This window comes from Dermochelys coriacea, chromosome 6 (genome assembly GCF_009764565.3).
Source record: "Dermochelys coriacea isolate rDerCor1 chromosome 6, rDerCor1.pri.v4, whole genome shotgun sequence".
In the NCBI taxonomy this organism is placed as follows: domain Eukaryota; kingdom Metazoa; phylum Chordata; order Testudines; family Dermochelyidae; genus Dermochelys; species Dermochelys coriacea.
Window position 1 is genome coordinate 114130945 of NC_050073.1, and position 22927 is coordinate 114153871.

General features: G+C 37.7%; 1 protein-coding gene across 1 annotated transcript in view; it reads right to left on the reverse strand.

The window, feature by feature from the left end:
• SYNE2 (spectrin repeat containing nuclear envelope protein 2) overlaps positions 1–22927 on the reverse strand; it is a 267053-nt gene that overhangs the window by 128231 nt on the left and 115895 nt on the right. Inside the window, 13 exon segments of the mRNA XM_043517646.1 lie at positions 480–665; positions 1610–1747; positions 2584–2766; positions 3131–3271; positions 5106–5261; positions 8405–8573; positions 9352–9617; positions 10056–10271; positions 11418–11562; positions 13760–14082; positions 15253–17374; positions 18716–18981; positions 20511–20666. Coding sequence (XP_043373581.1) covers positions 480–665; positions 1610–1747; positions 2584–2766; positions 3131–3271; positions 5106–5261; positions 8405–8573; positions 9352–9617; positions 10056–10271; positions 11418–11562; positions 13760–14082; positions 15253–17374; positions 18716–18981; positions 20511–20666 — 4467 coding nt within the window.

Here is a 22927-nt window from a genome sequence, read left to right on the forward strand (position 1 = left end):
GTATACATGGGGAAGTTTACTGGCTGAACTATTCTGATATAATTATACCAGTACAGTATGGACACTGATATTCTAGTATAAGATTGACTTTTTTCCAAAATTAGCTTATGTTGCTTTAAAACTTTATGAGCTAAACCAGAAAAAGGCACTCTCATATTGGTATAACTCCCCACGTAATTATATATATCTGTATAGTTCTGCTGTCAAATTTCTCTGTGGAGACAAGCCCTTTGAATAAGATAGTAATAAGCATTGTATTTCTCCTCCTCAAAGACAGAAGGCACACCCCCAAATTATTTTGCCATTTCTCTTGACTTTTACAGCTTAATTATCACATTGGGATTTTTTTTAAATGATGCATTTACCTATATGTTATTCCTATTATTAAAACAAGAATGCTTGCATTCTATTGGCAAATAATGTACACGACCTAATGAAACACCAATAAAAAGCTATTTTTTCAGGCTACCCAGACTTACATCAGCCATGTGCTGGATCTGTGGAAGAATTTCCACTATCTTTTGCTGTAAAGATGTTACTTGACCATTTACTTCGTTTATCTGTTGCACTATATTTTCTGTTTCAAAGATTACTGATAACTCATCCAGTTGTGAATAGATGTTATGTAGAAGATTTTGCTTTTGTTCTGAATCTTCCAATGCCATCTGGAAAAAAAAAAACACCACATCAGCATGTTGGAGGCACTTAGATTGCCTGATTCATTGATGCACCTCGGCTCAGATACAAACTTCTGTTGCATTCTCAAATACTTCGGCCTTCCAGCCCAAAACATACGAATGTTCCAAACTGCAAAGACTTTGTTTAAATACAATAATTTAATCCTTGGATTAACAGGAGTCAGTGAAACTTTCACACAATTTTGCATTCATATTCCCCCTATGGCAGATTATAATATATAACAACCTACCATGAAATACTACAATACCACTAGTAAAATCCCAGACATAGCAATGACATTCTGATGACTTTTTATATAAAAAAGTCATTTCCTGAGCGCAAAAAATTCTTCTGGGCTAAATTCATGACTTCTCTTGCCAAAACTCAGATTTCACATACAGAAACTAGTCTTTGCACCATTCTTTCATGGCGTCAAATTCCCTCTGATAATGTTACAAAAACCTGACACTTGAAATAATTTACCACAATCCACTTTAACGTGCATAAGGAAACGGATTTATGAATTACAATTCACCTCAAAATGGTTTAACAAATGCACAAGAATCAAAAAAACTGATCTACTAATTCTACATCAATACACCGTTTACTAAAAACAACAGCATGACCTGTAAAATCTGTTCAACTGTAAAGCAGTGCAACAAGTAGACAAAGGCCAGGACACAAAGTTTACCATTTTCTGAGAAAGATCTATCCCCTATTAAAACGTACCTGTCATATTGTTATATGGCTGCTGACATTTTTTATCACTATGGTCATTTTTCACTGAAGTTCAAGACTTCCTTATTTGTGCCTAAAAAATTTGTTTGTGCAAAATCCATACCTACATGAGCAGGAGGTACTTAGAATAGGCTACACAGTTTTTGTAATTTGTAATTTGCTTCCCGTACAGAAATTTTGTATATACACTTACTTGAAGAGCACTGGCATGTTTACTCAGGGCTTTTGCAGAGTCATTTTCAGCCTCCACGGTTAACAAACGATTGGTGGTTTCTATCCATAATTGCATGCACTTCAAGAGTTCCTCATATTCCTCCATCTTATTAGTGGCCTATAAAAAAATACTCATAAATATATGTTCTGTAACACCTACAGTTAACATCCCTTATAAATGAAAGACTAGCTGTATTTATTAGTAAGTTCTGAATTATTAAGTATTATTCTGCTCAATTCAGGGTTAACACATTTGACTGAGAAACAGAAAATCTGAATTCAATCCCCAGCTCCGCCACACTTTGTGTGTGACCTTGGGCAAGTCACTTAATTTACCCAAGGTCTATCTTTAAAATGAGACTAGTACTCTCCCACTTCTTAAGGGTGTCATGAGAATAAATCCATTTAGGACTGTGAGGATCATATTGGTACTTAGATAGAGAGAAATCCCTAACTGTGAGAGATGGAAGGCTTAATTCTCCGCTGGCATCCACTGAACTCATAAGGACTTACATCAACAGAGTTTGGCCTGATTAGCTGAATGACTTTTTAGCTATATTCTGAACAGAAACAGTTAAGGGGGAAAATTAAAGAACACTCAATATATTTTTGGGGAGTTTGGTGAAATTAACCTTGCTATGATATAAAGAAGCAGGATAAAATGATCAAACACACTTGAATGATTTAGGAGCTTAATTCCCATTTTCATAAGTGTTTTAGGCACTTAGGCCAAGATCTTCAAACGTATTTAGGCATTTAATTCACACTGACAGCAGTGGGAGTTAGGCACTTAAATACTTTTGAGGATCTGGGCTTAGGAAGCCGAAATCCCACTGAGACCTCAATGACACTTAGTCTCTTATGCCACGTAGACACTATTGACATTTTAACCATAGTCTCTTTTTTAATGTCTGATCCTTTACTAAGCCAAGACACTTGTAGCTTTGCTTTTACCTTGTTTAAGAGTGTGGTTCTGCGCTCAGCGTGCTGTGCGACCTGCTGGTACTGCTGCAAAGGAATCATTAAAGTGTCCATCCATTCCTGTGCGTGACATGGATCCTGTTCTGCTATATCCTGCACTTCTGAGTCCAGTTCATTCAGTTTGTAATGCCAAAGGTCTAGTACATCCCAGATTTTCTACATGTGGGAATATGGTAAAAAAAAACAAAACAAAACATTTCAGTGAAACCTAATTCTGACAGGATACATATCTAATTTATGTTTCCTGTATGGGGCATGTGAGTTTTGAATTTGCTAAGGTTCATGAACCGATATGACTAGTATAGAATTTTCTTTATCTACCCTGGATCACTCATGCCCAAGGCAAATGAGAAAAAAAATCTTTTGCTGTGAGCTGAAAGGTTTTGAAAGTATTAATCAAATAGATGCTTCTGCGTATGCAGGCAAGCACAACGGAAGATCCCTTGACAGTCTCCTAAATCAGATTCAGTAACTGGACTCACGGTCTTCAGACTCAGAAAATGGAATTTTGAGACATTACCTTTTGAATTTCTTTGGCTTTTGCAATGTTTTCGCTCTTGTGTTGTAACATCTTTTCAACAGCTTGCAGGCCATTGTTAATATTCTCTACTTTTTTATTCATCACATAATGAGGAGAGCTCTGCAAGATTTTGGTGCTAACCTATCATGGTAAAGGGAAAAGTTATGCAGGTAACCAAGATCTGTTTCTTTATTCGTAATGTCTCACAAAAAGTTTCAGAATTCTTTGTATTACTTCCTTGACAAGTCACATAAGAATGTAAGGGAAGAATTAGATTTACTGTGAGAAGCAACAGTAATATAGTGTTGAGTTCATGGGTCATTCAATAGTTTCATCCCACTAAAATGACAGGTGGAACACTGCATTAAATACAAATCAATATAATATACTACAATATTGGGTCACTTCTCCTGGTTTCTGTTCTGGCCAGTATGTAAGAGATACAACCTGTACTAGGGAAAAGACACACTCCAGCTCCTCACTCTGAAAAATGAAAACTGAACTATAATCTGCTAGCTGATAGCACTGTTTTGCCTGAGAAATAAAAATCAAGGTTTTACGTTTCCACTATATTAATGTTCAGACTGACTATAAAAATAAATAACTTTAAAGCCCAAAAACAATCAAGTGCAGAATTTCTCTCAGCAGAACTCCACAGGAACAAGAAATAGGGATAGTGAGTACCATGATTTTGGTGTAAGCTGTGGTAATATTTTCAAAATTGCCAAACTGATTTAGGAACCTAAGCCCAATTTTTTAAAGGGACTTCGGCATTTAGGACTAGTCTGCACACAAAAATTGTACTACATTAATTATACTGCTATAGTTAAAGCAGTACACCACCCTTAGTGTGGATGCAGTTATACTGGTATAAAGATGCTTATACTAACCAGCACAACCTACAGGAGTATAATTTATACCCGTATAACAGCACCCTCACTAGGGGAATGTATTGGTATAGCTATTGAAATAAAAAAATTATGCTCCTATTCCAAAATACCTATACTGATACATATCAGACCTTGGGCTTCCAAATGCCTTAGTCACTTCTGAAAAAGGGACTGAGATGCCTTAATCACTGGGGGAGCATGAAAGCAGTGTGCACCAGAGAGGATACATTTTATTCTTTTTCACCCCTTTTATTAGAATCAGTAAAAATGAATAAACAACAATAATTCTATGCTTCCAGGTTAGAATTTTATCTCAAACTTAATGGACCAGTCTGATTCTCTTTTTCTTCTTGTTTCATACCCTACAGTCCCTCTTAAAACTTTGACAGCTTTGCTCTAGATAAATAGATATTTCATTTATTCTGTATGTATTATACTTAGGGAATACTGAAAATACTGAGACAGTGTTAGTTACCTAAATTAGACAATGTTAGTTATCTAAATTAACTGGCAAGTTTTTTAGGGCGCCACTGTGCACCAGGGTTTGCTATAAAGAATTATGTCAATAATAATAGCCTGCCATGTACGCAGCTCTGTTTATAAAAGTATTTGTTGAACTTCTTGATGGCTTTGAAATGCCCACAAAACAGAGAAATACATTTTGAACATATCTCATCCAGCTGTGTATGATACCATGATGAGGTTTCACACTTATTGGGAAACAGGATAAAAAACACTGTTGGTCAAGTTTAAGAATAAGATTGAAGGGAAAGAGAACAGTGGTGTTCTGAAAGATATAAAAGAATGTATATACCTCTTAGCCTTACTGAATCTGCTATTTCTTCTTGTAGCTTAATTCAAATAAATTTTATACCCTAATTTGTTGATTGCTATAATATTTTAAAAGAATATAGAGCTAACACATGCAATATATCTGTAGTTTATAGATTTTTACTAAGTGTGGAACGCAAGTAAAATTAGCATTTATACCAACTAACATTTTCAACTGACACTTGTAGTTATAGCAATAACATAGTGTAAAAACATTCCAAATAAATAAATATGTGAATTTCACAAATTATTACCTTCTCTTCTAGGTCTTGTAATGTTTTCTTGCAGTCTTCCAACTGTGTTTCAATATCTGCAGGAACTATTGTATACATTTCTGAATACTTGATTCGTACTTTCTCCATAATATCCTTAATTGTTTGATTCTCTCTGTTAATTATACTCTGAATCTCCTAAAAACATTTCAGAGGTTTCAGCACTTATAAAACACTAAAAACTTAAACGCAAGTAGGAACTAAGTGAGTCTTCTACCATGATGATGATTTAAATAAGTTGTTTTCACATTACAAAACCTCACTTGACAACCTATGCAAGCAGATTAAACCTGAGATATATTCAATGCCTTAGACAAATGATGCTTTTCAATCTGTAAGAATTAATTAAACTTGATACCACCCAACATCAAACTATTGCTCCAGTAATACTTATTGACAGAAATAATTTATGGTTAAAATGTTAAAGTGCTTCTGTGATTTAATGTTCAGCTTTGTGACATTCCTATTATAAATACTAGATTTTTACTTTCAAAGAAGTTTTACATTATTTTAACAGCTACATTATTATAACAACACAAAGACCGCTAAAAGCAACAGCCTCGAAGCTGAAGTGTCTGCTTTCATGTAATTATGTAGAACTGCAGAGCACAGCTCCTTTCAAAACAGTAGGTTCCAGTTCTGTGTAAGGAATGTAGGTTTTGTGAGACAAAAGAAACCTGAACAACTATCTACAGCCTGTGGCCTAGAAACAAAACCTGAACTAAGTCCTCTCACAGAAAGAATGAAAAAGAAACTTGTTTGTTAGGCTTTCTAAAATTTCAAGTTGCAAAATTTCTTGTTTTTACAGTTACTTTCCCCTACTCTCCGCCATTTTTGTGTGGTGTCAAATGTTAAATAAGTTATTGAGCAAAGTGATAAATTCCTATTATGCAGTGAGAACTTTTTATTTTACTGTTAGACTATGGGGTGATGATTTTTATAAAGTTTAACCATTCCCCTTTAAATCCTAACCTCCATTTGGGAATCCTGTCTCACACCTAAGTACAGTGCAGAGAAAGACTGTATCGATGGATGAAAAAGTTTTCTTTCCCATTTTGCTGTGACAACTGGGTCCAACTTTAAAGAACATAAAACATCTGTACACCTAATACATCACAAAGAAGCTTACTGTAACAGTGCCACAATTAAGGCTGTGCCAGTAGTTATGGGCTCCCAAATGACCTGTATTTGAAAGAAAACAACTCTCTGACCTTCAGTAAGCAGAAAATATCACTTTGTAAAATGGACTTCCATATCAATATATAAATACAAACATGCAGTTAATACTTTTTAGCTGTAAAACTGTTATTTGAAAGCTTCCCAATTTTGTCCGAAAGAACTAGATAAAAACATGATGATTATTATTGTTTGTATTACTCTAGCACCTAAGAGCACTAGTCATGGACCAGGGCTCCATAGTGTTAGGTGCTGTACAAACAGAACAAAAAGATGGTCCCTAGCCCAAGGGGCAACATAACATTACCTCACTATCTGCAGCTTTATCCTACATGGGTGCTACTTTAAAACTTGCCAACTGCCTTAGATAGTTAAATAAGCACTGCAGTTCATTTTTGTCAGTATTTCATAGAACAGAATCATAGAAATGTAGGTCTTGAAGTCCCTCCCCCCCACATTGAAGCAGGATTAAGAAACCTAATTGCAGCAGCCAAAGTGTTTCTCCTATTAAATATAGGAAAGAGAATATTGCACATATTATTCTTATATATATTTAAGTAAATTGGAAGATTTTTCAGAACTCTCAGTAGAAGGAACACTGCAAATACTGAGGTTATGTTATTTAGTCATCTACGGAAACTGACTTTTTTTTTTTTTTAAAGGGCTATTGCTGATTCTTGTGCGCTCCAATTCCTGGCAGTGGTATTGGGAGCACTGTCTACACTGCTTCATTTTGCCAGGGGCACCCCTCCCAGTCAGTTTTCCACCTCTCATTCAGCTACAGAAAGCACAATGTAAGGAGTACAGTAGGAATTTAGAGGCTGAAATGGTAGCCTTTTGCTCTTGGATACTATAAAAACCTCACTGACATAACAACATTGACCTGCAAGTACTTATAGAGTGAAAAACAATTCTTACAGACAAGTTGGAAAGGTTTCATCACAGTAATGCTAGCTCATGAACTCCCTAGATATGTATTTGCATATTCCACATTGTGTTAACTCCCAAAGAAATCCCCAAGCACATTATCACCATTCTCATATGTTCGTATATTATTCCCTGTCCTCAACCCTTTGTCATCTTGTCTCTTCCAGACTGTAAATTCTATGGGGCAGGGATTGTCACTCTCTGTTTGTATAGCACTCAGCACAACTGAGCCCCAGTCTTCACTGGGTCCTTCAGGGGCTACTGTAAATAAATGTATATTATAATATTAATCATCAATAACAATAACCAATTCCTTTATGTGGATTAATTAAAGATGCTTAAGTTTAAATAAGCCACTAACGCAAGGTTAACAACAAATACATTGAAATGATATGAAGATTTTCAGAAAATGTGTTAAAACCCAGGTGTAAATCTAAGGGCTTGTCATGCATTAACGCTGTATAGACAAGCTGGGGTGTAAATCTACAGCTCAATAGCTTGCCGCACCCACAGTCGCCAAGTGGACCCTGCTGCTGTGCACTAAAAGCTTTGCCATGCATTTTGATCTACTGCTGTTTGAAGTGGATTACGTTTGAAACAACAGTTGGTCAAAGTGCACTGCAGAACTTTTAGTGCACAATAGCAAGGTCCATATGCCCAGTTAATGTGTGGCACGCTACAGCACTGTAGATTTGCACCCCAGCTTGCCATGCATGATCTCTCTCTGTATAGACATGCCCTAAAACTGATGGAGGTTGTAGTCCTGATAATGATCTAATTTACAAACATATTACACCAGTGTAATCCATTGACTTCAGTGGAGCTACTGCCAATATACACTGCAAGAGATCAGAATCAGCCCCTTCGAAGATATCCTGGGGCAGGATGGTAGGAATGAGAAGATGCATATAAGCTGAGCAGCCATTTCTAAGTGAGACAGGATTGGCTGAGTCCCTCCTTAAGATCAGAACAGGCCTCTGTAGCTGTGGCGCATGATCAGGTCGCGTAGCGCTAGCTGGCTCCAAGCCACATATATTATAGAACCAAGAATTTGGTCCGCATCCCACTGTGCTTATATATTTTTTTACACTGATTTGAATGGGAGCAGGCTCAAGCCCCCGTGTCAAATTTAGCATCTAGAAGCCGAGACCCATACAATGTGACAGTCTTCTACACACCTCCAACCGTGTTGCCTTTTCAGTAGACTCTTGTGACTCTTCAACACACAATAAAAATGAGACCTTTTGTAATGAACTCCTCACAGCATTTATTTCTTCATTAATCTTGTCTCTCTCCTGAATCTCAGACTGCACGGATTTTTTGTGTTTTTGAGCCTTTTGAGATAGCCTTTAAAAAAAAAAAAAGAAAGAAAAAGATTTGCATTGGGAAAAAATTATTTGTCTCAATATTAATTAGAAAATGAAATATTCCAAAGAGTATTCTGCAAAACTAAATGCTGATATTTAAAAATATACATTTAGAACCAAATCTGTGCCTTAAAATGCACGTCAATATCTTGGCATGCTTACTTTTTGGTACTTAAGTCACTTTTGACTTCACGCTCTAAGTTTCTTTACACATGAATCTTCAGATAAAAATAAATATAGTATGTTTAGCCAAGCAAATTGAAGTCAGCCAACTAATTGTCCAATTTAGGCTTGACATAGACCTTTCACACTTACAGTTGAGGTGTAGAGACATAGACCTTGAAAAGTAGGTGCACAAAGATTTAGACATCAGAGAGCAAGCATGAAGAAACACAAAAGTGTACTATTTTGCTCACAAATTTGGTAACTGGGTTGAGACCCCTTTGAAAATCTGGTACATGAGGCAGTAATGATGATAAAAGATAAAAATGTGTACACAAATATATAGATGGAGACTGATTTTCACAGATGCCGAACACCTGCAACATCCCTTCCAGTCCATGGGAGCTGCAGGTCCTCAATATCTCTAAAATTCAAGATTTTAGATCCTTCACATAATTTTAGCCCATATTTGAAGTCCATTAAACTTTTTGAAACATTCTCTTCGTACGAAGAAAATGCAAGTGAGACAAGTAAAACATTCTGCTATTACGTAGTTCTGTGTAAGATGTTTTTGCAGTGTAGTGTCTTGCACGTACTTTTTACATCGACCTTGCATTGCATGTATCTCGTATCGAATGGGAACGGCTGCTTGTCTCTCAGTGCTTTCAGGCACATTCAGGATGCTTCTTATACGATGAAGTAGTAAAAGCAACAACAGTTGCTCTCTGTCCATGTTTTCCTCGTAATAGTCCACATATTCTAGCAATTCTAAAAGTGCATCTGTGGAGGCCTTCTCTTTCTCTTTAGGACTTTCCGGTAGCTGTTCCTGAAGATTATCTAGAATTATTGCTTCCCGTTCCACCTAAATAAATAATACAAGTATGAGATAAAGTGCACTTTCTTCAGCATTTCACATTACACTATGTCCTTGTCATGCATATCAAACTCGCACTAACAAGCAATGGGAGCTCAGTGTGCGGACTGAGAGCTCAGGGCTTGATCCTGCAGGGTACTGAGCACTTTAGTTCTGATCCAACAAAGCACATAAGCACATGCATAGTTCAAACCCAGCGAGTAGCCTGACTTAATTCAGCAGTTCAGTCTATAAATATCTCCCGTGTTTACATTAAGGAAAGGTGATAGATAATGGGACAGTCAGCTGGTGTAAACTGACATATCTCCACTGACTTCAGGGGAGCTATACTGATTTTCACCAGCCAAAGATTTGACCCAGTAATCTTCTTTAAGCATCCTGTTTTGTTTGTTCCCAAAATATTCTACAACCTGTTAAGCCACTCACTTCTTCATTGACAAATTTCCATTCCTGTTTTAGCTCCTCACAGTTAATCTCCCATTCTTTTGCAGCCTCGAGCAAACCAAGCCACTTTCCCCACAGTGCTGACACAATCCTGACAAGCATGCAATCACTTCCTTTGCACATCATGCTCAGGTCTCTTGAGTCCCGTCTCAACGTCATTAGATCCTCTTCAGCCAAAAGAAGGTTAGAGACCAAAACCTTGATACAAATAATAAGAAGAACAATATTGCATATCAGGATATCTAACAAAACAATTCCTTACATGATTAGTCTTTTGGGTTAAATAACAGATATTTTGTTGTCTGATGCCTAGATACTATATAATGAGCCAATTTTATATTAGATAACATAAGACAGACCGGGGTAAACCAGACAGAGAGAATCTTGCCAAGAGTTTGGAATATATACCAATGGAAATAGTATTTGCTTATACAATATCTACAATAGAGCACCAGTCTAATCACCTTTTACTTTATCCTCATAATGGCATGGTGATAGCCAGCTAGCTAAGGTTGACCTTTATAAACCAGATTTTCAACCTAACTTCCCCAAAAAGAAATCAATCCACCTAAGACTTCATTGCCACATCTCATTTTGAGTAAAGTTTTTCTGGAAGTTTTAGAAAAGCTCAAAAAGAGAATGTTAACATTACTGGGTGAAATCTTGGCTCCATCTAAGACAATGGCAAAACTTTCACTGATCTTCATGGGGCTAGGATTTCACCCCCAGCATTTAAGACATTTTCTTATATTTGACTTTTTGAACATTCTCTTTTTTTGGATCTTTGTTTTGTTGGTCATGCAGAGAAATGCCTTTTACCAGGGATGAAGGGTGGGGGGTTGTTTTTGTTTTCTGGGGGCTTTCTGGCAAGGAGGAGTAATTATTGGGGAATTACAGATTTAAAATATAAAAAGGGTATATAATACAACAGTAGCCGGAAAAGGATTAAATTAGGGGTTCTTTAACACAGGAATGTGGACAGGAGGCAGGAGAAGGGCCTTAGGTAGGTACGAGGGAAGAAACAGTGATTCCTCTCCCTCTCCTCCAATTCCAAGGAGAAAACAAGGTCAAGAATCTTCTGGGTCTAGGCCCCAACCAAGAAGCATGGAGGAACTTGTGCTAAAAATAATACATTTGCATGGATACAAAAGTATCTGAAACACATATAAAGTTTATTTGATAAACACTATGATATATACATCATATATGGCCTGTTTAAACCTAACCACAGGAAAACATAGGCCTACCAACTCCACTTCTACTCTTTGTGTTTCAAGACCTAATGAGTCTGTTTGGATCATTGTTTTGTACAGGGTTTTGTAGCTACTTCAGAGTCATGCTTACCTTGCTTTGTTCCAAGTACTCCAGAGCTTCCTTATAAGACGTTGGAATTTGGGACAAAGATTGTCCAAGCATCTTTTCCAGTTCATTAATATTAGCATATACCTTCTCTTTGATTTTTGTGTAGCTTCTGTATTTTTCAAAGCACCTATGAAACACAATTAGCAAACTACTCAAACTTTCCATAGCTCCTCCTGGCCTCAGTTTTAATGCACGGTGTAATCATAAATGTAACAAACAAACAAATATATCTTTTAAAGCACTACTTGCTAAATATTTTAGGTTTGATATCAGAAATACCTCAATTTTTGAGGTGTACAATGGCCTCCAGATACCAACTGTTTTTTTTCTTTTACCCACTACTCTGTTGCAAAGAAATAATTTATATGAACATACACACACACCAATTGTGTATGTAGGACCTGAAGACTTTCATGTTCTCCTGTCGCTCAGCCAGGAAGCAGCCCAGAAGAACAAGTCCTGTTTCCAGAGTAGCTTTTCACATTATTATTGACATAATCAAAGACATTAGATCACACGCAAAGAATTAAACAAACAAAAAAAGCAAAAAGATAAAATGAGCTTTCGGAACATGCCTCTGAGGGCCGGGAGCAGAAGACACTGTGGTCTGGGTGTTGATTTTGCCTGGACTATCTCCAGTTACTAAAATGGCCTGTGAAAGGGGCATGTTAGGCTAACAGCTGTACCAGCGGCAAAGCCTGGGACAATGGAGGTGCTCTGTCTCTCTGTTTGATCCCTGCACCAGACTCAGTGCTGGATGATACACTTATTTGAATACATTCAAAACGAATGCTTTATACATTAATTTAAATATGCCAAGTAGAGTAATTTTCACACATTAGAATAGCATCTGGGAACAGCATGTATTTGCATAGAGCCCTTTTTATTAAGGATCCATAGATTCATAGATACTAAGGTCAGAAGGGACCATTCTGATCATCTAGTCCAACCTCCTGCACAGCGCAGGCCACAGAATCTCACCCATCCACTCCTACAAAAAAGCTCACCTATGTCTGAGCTATTCAAGTCCTTAAATCATGGTTTAAAGACTTCAAGGAGCAGAGAAGCCTCCCTCAAGTCAACCATGCCCCAAGCTACAGAGAAAGGCGAAAAACCTCCACGGCCTCTCCAATCTACCCTGGAGAAAAATTCCTTCCCAACCCCAAATATGGCAATCAGCTAAACCCTGAGCATATGGGCAAGATTCACCAGCCAGATACTATAGAAAATTCTTTCCTGGGTAACTCAGATCCCATCCATCTAATATCCCATCTCAGGGGATTTGGCCTATTTACCCTGAATATTTAAAGATCAATTACTTACCAAAATCCCATTATCCCATCATACCATCTCCGCCATAAACTTATCGAGTAGAATCTTAAAACCAGAGAGATCTTTTGCCCCCACTGCTTCCCTTGGAAGGCTATTCCAAAACTTCACTCCTCTGATGGTTAGAAACCTTCGTCTGATTTCAAGTCTAAACTTCCTGGTGGCCAGTTTATACCCATTTGTTCTTGTGTCCACATTGGTGCTGAGCTGAAATAATTCCTCTCCCTCTCTGGTATTTATCCCTCTGATATATTTATAGAGAGCAATCGTATCTCCCCTCAACCTTCTTTTAGTTAGGCTAAACAAGCCAAGCTCTTTAAGTCTCCTTTCATAAGACAAGTTTTCCATTCCTCGGATCATCCTAGTAGCCCTTCTCTGTACCTGCTCCAGTTTGAATTCATCCTTTTTAAACATGGGAGACCAGAACTGCACACAGTATTCTAGGTGAGGTCTCACCAGTGCCTTGTATAATAGTACTAAAACCTCCTTATCCCTACTGGAAATGCCTCTCCTGATGCATCCCAAAACCGCATTAGCTTTTTTCACAGCCATATCACATTGGCAGCTTATAGTCATCCTATGATCAACCAATACTCCAAGGTCCTTCTTCTCCTCTTCCGTTACTTCTAATTGATGCATCCCCAACTTATAACTAAAATTCTTGTTATTAATCCCTAAATGCATAACCCTTACACTTCTCACTATTAAATTTCATCCTATTACTATTACTCCAGTTTACAAGGTCATCCAGATCCTCCTGTATAATATCCTGATCCTTCTCTGAAGTGGCAATACCTCCCAGCTTTGTATCATCTGCAAACTTTATTAGCATCCATCACAGTAGAAACAAGATTCCACATTTACTGACATAGATTCATAGATATTAAGGTCAGAAGGGACCATTATGATCATCTAGTCTGACCTCCTGCACAACGCCGGCCACGGAATCAATCATCTTCCTTGTATCATTGCCTACATAGATCACTTAAACCTACCTCTGCATATCAGTTCTCTTCCTTTGTGCCTTCTCCCTTAGTACTGAATTCTTAGTGACTAGTTCAATTAAAGTATTTTTCAGTTGTGGTTTGGCTCTTGGTTTAATTATTTTTTCCAGTTTGGAGGTCAGATCCTCTATGTCTGCCTTTGCAGACTCAAATTCTTCTGGTTTCCAATGTAGAATTTGGCAGGACTCTTCTAGACTACCAAGGTCAACTTTTGCTGAGAGAATTCTGGCTTCATATTCAGTGAGGAGATCCACAGCCCTTTGGACAGCTTTGGTATAAAGCTTAACATTCTCATGAGCTTTATCTATGATATTCTGAAAGCATTTAAGAGACAAAAAAATCAATCAAGAAAAACTGCAGGACACAATGGATTGTAAAACGGCCATTTCAGAGAAATGACATGAGTCAGCCTGGCAGGTGAGGCTCTCAGAGCCCACCGGGGGATGTCTACGCAGGGATAAAAAACTCACAGCTGGCCTGGGTCAGCTGACTTGGACTCACAGGGCTCAGGCGCCAGGGCTGAAAAATTGCTGTGTAGACATTCAGGCTGGGGATGGAGCCCAAGCTCTGGGACTCTGTGAGGATGGAGGGCCCTCGAGCTCATGCTCTAGCCTGAGCCCGAACATCTACACAGCAATTTTTAGCCCCGCGAGCCTGAGTCAGCTGACCCAGGCCAGCCGTGGGTATGCCACAGGGCTTTTATCACAGTGTAGACGTACCATTGGACAGAGTCAGGAAGCCTGGTAAGTACACTACACTTTCACGCCAGCAAGTCATAGCAGAGTGTTGCAATCTTAGAATGACTGATCACACTCACAGTTGCAGGGTGACATTTCAGCTGTTGCCAAAGTACTGCGGGGTGGGGGCAGTAGGGAGCTCTGTTAATGGAAACTGCATTCCTGACTAAGAAGTGGACGAAAGCCCTAGAACCCTCATACAGACTTGGGAAGGTGACAATACCTGTGCATATGCCCTTAGTAATGTCGATAAAGCAAAGGAAAGCCCACATGTGTTTACTCGGGGCTGCTCTCATCTACCCAAAGGGGCCATAATCCATTGCCAGACTGTACTTTTCTGTGACCTCTCCCAATCCCCTCCACACACTCAAATATATGTGGCTGGAGATTCCCCCAAGCCAGGGAAATGACAAGCAGGGTGGATATGGCAGCTTTCTGCTCCCTGCGTGCCTCTGGAATGGCGCAAAAGAAGTGCAGCAGGCCAGAGAATCTGGCACTGTTTGATTATAATAAGTTTAACACAAATAATTTCTTCGTTCATTGGCAAAATGATCTGAAAAGTAACCAATAATCCAACCACTCCTGAGACGGCTATGAAGGCTTCAATCTAATTCAGTTACTTGACTTAATAAAGTATCTACAAGTCATGAAAATATTAACACTGTAGTAAGGAGAATACTCCTGGACAGCTAATCAAGACTTATAAAAGGATGTACAATCTTATTTATTCTTTCTAAAGATACTTACTATACGGGAAGCAATATCTGTCTTCAGCTGTATTTCAAGATCCTCCAGTTGATCTAATTTTGCTTCTACACCAGCAATAAAATAAGATTTTTCTTCTTGCTTTTCTCTCTCTTTACCCATTAGATCTTTCAGGGCACAAAATTCTGCTTGCACCCTGTCTCGCATTGCTTCACAATGCATCTTTTCATACTGAATTTTTTTCATTTCCAAGTCTACCAGAAGTGGCTGCTGAAATTCAGATTTAATCTGCTTTATGGTATGTAATGTGTGTTCCAATTTGCTCTGGAAATCTTGTTTATTTATATACTCTGCCTGAAGGTCCACTATCATGTTTTGGAAAAATTGATGCAACCCATCAATATCTTCCTCCAGGCTCTTTATTTGCTGCATCTTAGCCTCTTTGAGTGATACATCAAAGACATCATTTATATTTAATTGATTTACTGCCTCCTGGATTAAGTACCTGATTTGTTGAACTCTCTGGCATAAAATCTGTGCTGATATAAAACTGGTTTCTGTGGAAGAGCCAGGGCTATTTGTTAGTATTTCAGCTTCATTCTTTATACTGGATGTCATGGCCTGGATTTCATTTAGCAATGCTTGATGCCTGTCATATTCTATAACAAAGTTGTCAAAGCATTTAATCTTCTCTTCAAGTTTATTTTTAATTTTAAGAAATTGAGTTTGCAATTCATCATGGTGTGAAGTGTCCCAATTTAGCTTTATACAATCAAATATTTCCTTGTACTTCACTATTTGTAACAAACTAGATTGAACAGCTAAGGTTCTCTCTTTAAGCACATTGAGTTTATCCTTAACTTCCTCTTTTACACTTAATATTTCCTCTCTCTCCAGTTTCAATACATCACACCATAGATCATTAAGCTCCTGATGCAATAAAATTATTCTTTCAGAGAGATCTGTGTAGATAGCTATCTTTTTTTCCACTGCATGGCATTTATTCTGGATTAACCTCTGTATCTTCCTAGCTTTATTCTTAAGGCATCTTAATTGGTCAGTTAGAAATAATTGTTCAAATATGTTTAGTTCCCCATGTGAGTGCTGACTCTCTTGGAGATGTGATGAGATGAGACCTTCCATCTCCTGTATTTCCTTTGAAAGCTCCTTTAAAACGATATGTAGATTGCCTAGCTCAGAGCACATGATTGTTTGATTTACGTCGGGAATGGTCAGTGTCTCAGCACTGTGAAGCTGGCTGTGAACTCTTTCTATGTCTGCAATAAGCCTCTGCCTTTTTTCCAGTTGGATTTCTAGCTGTTGTAATCTTTGAGCTGATTTTAAAACAAGCGCCTGGTATGAATTCTGTAATTCTTGTAAAAGGGCGCTCAGATCAGTAACTTCCTCTGGATTCAAATCAAAAATGATACACTGGGTCTCATCAGCCAGTGACATAATAGTAGACTCTTTGTCTACAGCTGCACTGTTCACAGCTTTGCAATTTCTGATCTGTATTTTAATATCATCTGGGGAAAGTGCTGCCTTCTGATCAAGAGAAAACAATGAATCTTTGACCCATGATATATTCTCTTTCATCTTTCTCATGATTTCATATTTCTTGGGATCAGAGCTAAGGATCTGAACATCCTGCTGAGGAGTTTGGTGCTCCAATACTTCCAGCTGATTCTGCAAATCATTTATTGAATTTTCCAAAGTTTTCTTTTCTTCCTCACTCCAAATCCTTTTCATCTGCTGCTCAGTGCTTCTTTTTAACAAAGAAACACTGTGTTTAATGGCTTGTAGCTCTGAGGTCCAAAGTACTAGACATTTGTTTTTTTGTCCATCTGGGAAACTCAACCCAGCTTGTAAATGCTGCTGGTGCTCTATCAACTTTTGAATGTCCTGTGCTTTGTTCATGAGAAGGTTAAATTCGTCAGTTTCTGAGACAACTTGACAATGTTTCTTTTGCACTGATTGCTCTATGTGTTCCCACCATCGCTCAAGTTGTTTCACTTGACTTTCTGTTAATTCCTTATCTATGCATGTCAGATACCTAGATAAATTATCTTGTTCAGTTTTCAGCTTGTTTAAAATGTTTCTCTCCTTCAGTACTGAATCCATACATTTTTTTATTTTCTCCAGAACAGTGTTGCTCATAGGGCCCCTGTCAATAAAATTATCAAGATTTAAAACAATCTTCCAGAATTAGAATTAGAAGAATTAGACACGTTTTTAAATGATAATTTTGTTGTATACCCACCAACCAGAAAATTATTCACTCACAAAAGTAATCAATATACGTTTTCATTATTTAAAATGTTCTTACCCTGGTCATTTTATATTTTTTACAGTATACAGTTATTTACTACATAATCCCAGGAACAGCTGACTATCCTTTCAAATTACAGCAACAACAATAACTTCCAGTGTATGAACTGCATAGGAATAATATTCACTAACATAATGTGTGCAGTTCTTTAGAAGAATTATCTTGTAGCCCACTTTTAAAGCTAAACAAAAAGTAAACTTCAATATCAATGTTAAATCAGTTGTGGGTAAATTAACACTGTTGTAGAGTAACCTCCAATGTAAAAATTAATGCAAAAGTTTGGAATCAATTATAAGATTCCCATTTATTGAGGTTGAATCAATCAATTTGATTCAGTCAATAAGACTTTTGCTCCTAAGACTGCTTTTGAAAATCCCACCTTAAATCCATTTAATAGCTTCCATTTTAATTCAATTCTGTGCAACCACTTAAACATAAAAAATAATTCCATAAGTAATTTTTAAAGTGTTTTCAAATAAACCGGCTCATTACTATGATTTATAGGTTAGTTCCATACCTTGAAAGCTAACTTGAAAAACATACTAAATATTAAAGTGTACTGGTTATCTTTGGCTGATTTCATTCTGACTCTAGAAAATAACACTTTCCCTATCAGTTAAAGTTCATTTGCAGAATATGAAAATATTTCAGTAAACAGCAAATAGGTACCTTATCTCTTAATGCGTCAGATTTTTTAAAATAATACCTTTTGCCTCCTATTTCTGTCATTTGTTAACAAAGAAAGATGGCAATCTATTTTGTATCTGCCATGCCTTTGGAAAAAATATTTTAATAATACAGCACTTAGACTAAGTTTTGCAGGGTAGGGACCATCTGTTTGTTATGTGTCTGTAAAGCATGTAACTCAATGAGGCTGGGATCTCTAGATGCTAGCATAGCAAAAAGTAAATAATAATAATAATAGTTTTCATAGCCATTGCCTGAGATGCAATGTAATGTTATTACCAATATACTAATGTACTGGTTTGAACTAAACCAATTTTTGTTCCTTATATAACTTCAGTTAAATCGATACAGTGCCATATTCGGATTTCAGTTATACCAGTGCACAACTATAGTAACTTCACTTAGGTTGATTTACATCAGTTACACTGATGTAACAGAGATTCGAGTCTGGCCCCCATTGAGTAAACTGAAAAAGTTCCTTGTACTTACGTTTTTATGTTTTCTTTTTCTGTTGATAAACTCTTCATTGAAGATTGAACAGCAGACAGATTTTCCTGATAATCATTAACTAGATGATAATGGTGTTGCTTAACCTTCTTAATGGCTTCCAATTCTTGAAGCAATCTATCCCAGCAAGAAACCATATATTCTGTGGTTTGCAGGTTTGATGTGCTTATTTCTGTTGTGTTGGGGGACACTTCTTGCCTCAGAGACAAAGCTGTGGCTCTCTGTTTTTCCAGTTCAGTGTATAAATTCTACAATAACATCCACAAACAGTGAAAAAAGAAAGATAAGTAAAGAGAATTTTCACCATTTTTACTTCCTACTGTTTTTACAAAATATGGTTAAAATTTTCAGATGTGTACACATGAACACATGCATGCTCAGTTACATGTGAGCATACACACAGATACACATAGGCACATGCATGTACATACACATATAATCACACATATGTACAATTGCACATCAGCAGACAAGTATAAAGTCGGTATATTTGCATGCAAAGAAACTTTTACAGACATGTAGTTTATGCAGATGGATTTACACAAACTATATTTTCACACGGTTGATCATAGAATCATAGAAATGTAGGGCTTAAAAGGGACCTTGAGAGGTCATCAAATCCAGCCCATTGCACTGAGGCAGGACCAAGTAATCCTAAACCATCCCTGACAAATATTTGTCCAATGGTTTATTAAAAACCTCCAATGAGGATTCCACAACTTCCATTGAAAGCCTATTCCAGAACTTAATTATAGTTAGAAAATTTTTACTAATATCTAGTTTAAATTGCCCTTGCTGCACATTAAGCCCATTGTTTTTGTGGGTATGGAGAACAATTAATCACTATACTCTATAAAACAGCTCTTAATATATTTGAAGATTATTATCAGGTCTTTTCTCAAGACTAAATGTGCCCAGTTTTTTTCAACCTTTCCTCTGAGAGCAGGTTTTCTAAACCTTTCATCATTTTTCTTGCTCTCCACTGGACTCTCTCCAATTTGTCCACATCCTTTCTAAATTGTGGCACCCACAATTGGACACAGCACTGCAGCCAAGTGCCGAGTAGAGCCGGACAATTATTTCCCGTGTCTTACATAAGACACTCTTATTAATACACCCCAGAATTATGTTAGCTTTTTTCACAACTCCATCAGGTTATTGGCTTATATTCAATTTGTGATCCACTATAAACTGCAGGTCCTTTTCAGTGGTATTACTGCCTAGCAAGTTATTCCTCATTTTGTAGTTGTGCATTTGATTTTTCCTTCCTAAATGAAGTACTTTGAACTTGCCTTTACTGAATTTCATCTTGCTGATTTCAGACCAATTCTCGAATTTGTCCAGGTTGTTTTGAATTCTAATCCTGTCCTCCAAAACGCTAGCAACACCTCTCAGCTTGGTGTCACCTGCAAATTTTATAAGTATACTCTCCACTCAGTTATCCAAGTTATTAATGAAAATATTGAATAGTTCTGGACCCTTGACTGACCCCTGCGAAACCCCAATAGATACACGTGCCCAGTTTAACAGCAAACCATCGATAACTACTCTTTGAGTATAGTCTTTCATCCAGTTGTGCACCCACTTCATAGTAATTTCATCTAGATCACATTTGCCTAGTTTGCTTATAAGGATGTCATGTGGAAATGTGTCATCAGTCCAATGTAGAATGAGACTATATGCAACAGTTTAATAGTTTTGTGATTACCTATATCATACCACATTGAATAAACTCAGCTATGTAATTAGTGAGGGAATGAGTTTGCTGGCTTCATACCTCTATCTCTTTTAGTTGCTCATTTACTAACGCAACATCCAATTCTGCAGTTTGATTTTTCAGCTCAGAGACCTTTTGTTCCTCCTCAATATATTCAGCATTTGCTTGGGCTTCAGGAAGAAGCTGTTTCTGGAAAACCATTTCCACATTTGAACCCTGGAATGTAAAACAGGATTTTTCATTCTGCAATATACATAACAATGTAGCATCTCTACTTTTATTTTTTCTACTTAGACGCATGTGTTCCGGCTATGCCCAAATCCTGCCACTCTTTCCTCCACAGCATCTCTATAACTCATTCCTTTATTTCTGTTCCTCCAGCTAAAATTCTCATACAGACCCTTGTCCTCTCCTGCCTGGATTAGCTCAGCCTACTCTTCTATGGTCTCCCAGGTCATTCACTAAATACAGTTCATACAAGTGCTAAGATGTTGTCCATTATTCTGATCAAGTCATCACCAGTTTGAATTCCTCCCCAGCTTACCTTCCTCCACTGCATCTTCTTCAGGCTATTTATCACTGTCTTCAAAGTCCTGCTTAACTCTCTCCCACCCTACTCATCTTCTCTTGTTTCACTTTGCTCCCAAACCCCCTTTGTTTAACAGTGATGCCAGCCTCAGCACATCATTGGTTTCCTTTGTCATAACCATTTCCATGCTCCCCATACATGGAATGCCCTTTCTTGACCATTTGCATGGACACTATCCTCTCCATGAGCTGAAAGATAATGGCAAGTTTGAAGAGTATTTGCGAATAGTCTATATATTGAGGTTGATAGGGAGGATGGCCTTGTGATTAAGGCACTGGACAGGGAAAGGGGTTCAATTCATGGTACTGCCACCAACTCCTTATATGACCTTGGGCAAATCACCTAAATCTCTCGGTGCCTCAATTCCCCATCTGTAAAATGGAGATAATACTACTTCCCTTCCCCAACTCTTTATTTAGATTGTAAGCTCTTCAGAGCAGGGACTACCTCTGACTATGAGTATGTACAGAACCTAGCACAATGAGGCCCTGGTATCAGTGGGAGGTTCCAGGTGGCACCATAATATAAATAATAATACAAATATCTTGTGTCAGCACAACACTGTATTACTAAGAGGTGTCCAAGTATCACCTCGGCCACCTGGTTTATCTGTTGTACTACCTCCCACAACCCTCTGTCTGTCTCTGTTTATACTGTGAGCTCCTCAGGGCAGGGACCATGCCATCTGTTTAATCTGGAAAGTGCCTTGCACATAAGTTGCTATCGGAAATAAATAAGATAATTTATAATAATTAACACTCTTCTTGTTACCTTTTCACTGTGAACCAAATATATCCAGTCAGGAAAAATCAAATAATTAGGGAACTTTTCCATTTACCCTAACTACACAGCTACAGCAATTGTATCTACTGAGACAGAAACACCAAGTTTCATCTTAAGAGGCCCTGAAGGGCCATGAAATTGAAGGAAATGAAAAAAGTCAGCTAGTTGTCAGAGAGTCAATGGGAAGACAGCATCATCAGATGGAACATAAGTCACAAACATGAAGAAACAAGTGAAATGAAAGTAGGGAAAATGCAGGATGGTGTTATATGGTGTACATTTCCCTTCATATGTATGTGGGGTTTCAGCTACCCACGCTGAGGCCCAGCCTAACACAGCCAGACAAGGGAGTAATTCCTCTTCCCCAAATCTCCCCTGCACAGCAGAGTTAGTGCTCCCAACATTGCAGCTTGAGCACAGCGGGGGCTGGAGCTGCAAATGCACCTTCACCCCCAAGAAGTTGCAGGGAAGAGGCAGAGGAGAGTGGGTCGCAGGCAGTCTTGGCTCCACTGCCAAACATGCCAGCCAGCAGAGCCAAGCCAGCATAAGGGTGGAAGTATCCTGCACTTATCATATAGTGCTTTTTCCTGTATGATAAGTTACTTCTCTGCAGGAGCAAGGAAGATCATGTCCAAGTCATGATTTTATTTACAGGGCATCAGTATAATGTAACTATTTAAGAAAAACTACCTGGTACCTAGGATGGCTTAACTGGTAAATACAATGCATAGGTTCTGGGGGATTATCATGCAGTCAGACTTATTAATGACCTAGTTCTGCAAACTGATGTACCTTAAAATATTACATTTTCTTCAGTTCCACACATGGAATGAATACAGGACTGGCCAACAGTAGAAACAGAATTACAATGTATCCTACAATGCAATATTATACGTGGTAATTACGGTACCATGTAACAAAATATTCATTAAAATATTATTAAAAAGTAGCTACATGATATAGTATCTGCGTCTTGTAATAAGTACTGGCTATAACCCCATTAATTTTTCATTCATTAAAAGCAAAGTGGTTTGGGGCGTTTCCAACTTCCCACTTGGTTTTTCCAACTTTGTTTGATAGCAAACCCATCGCTGCTGAAGCTTCT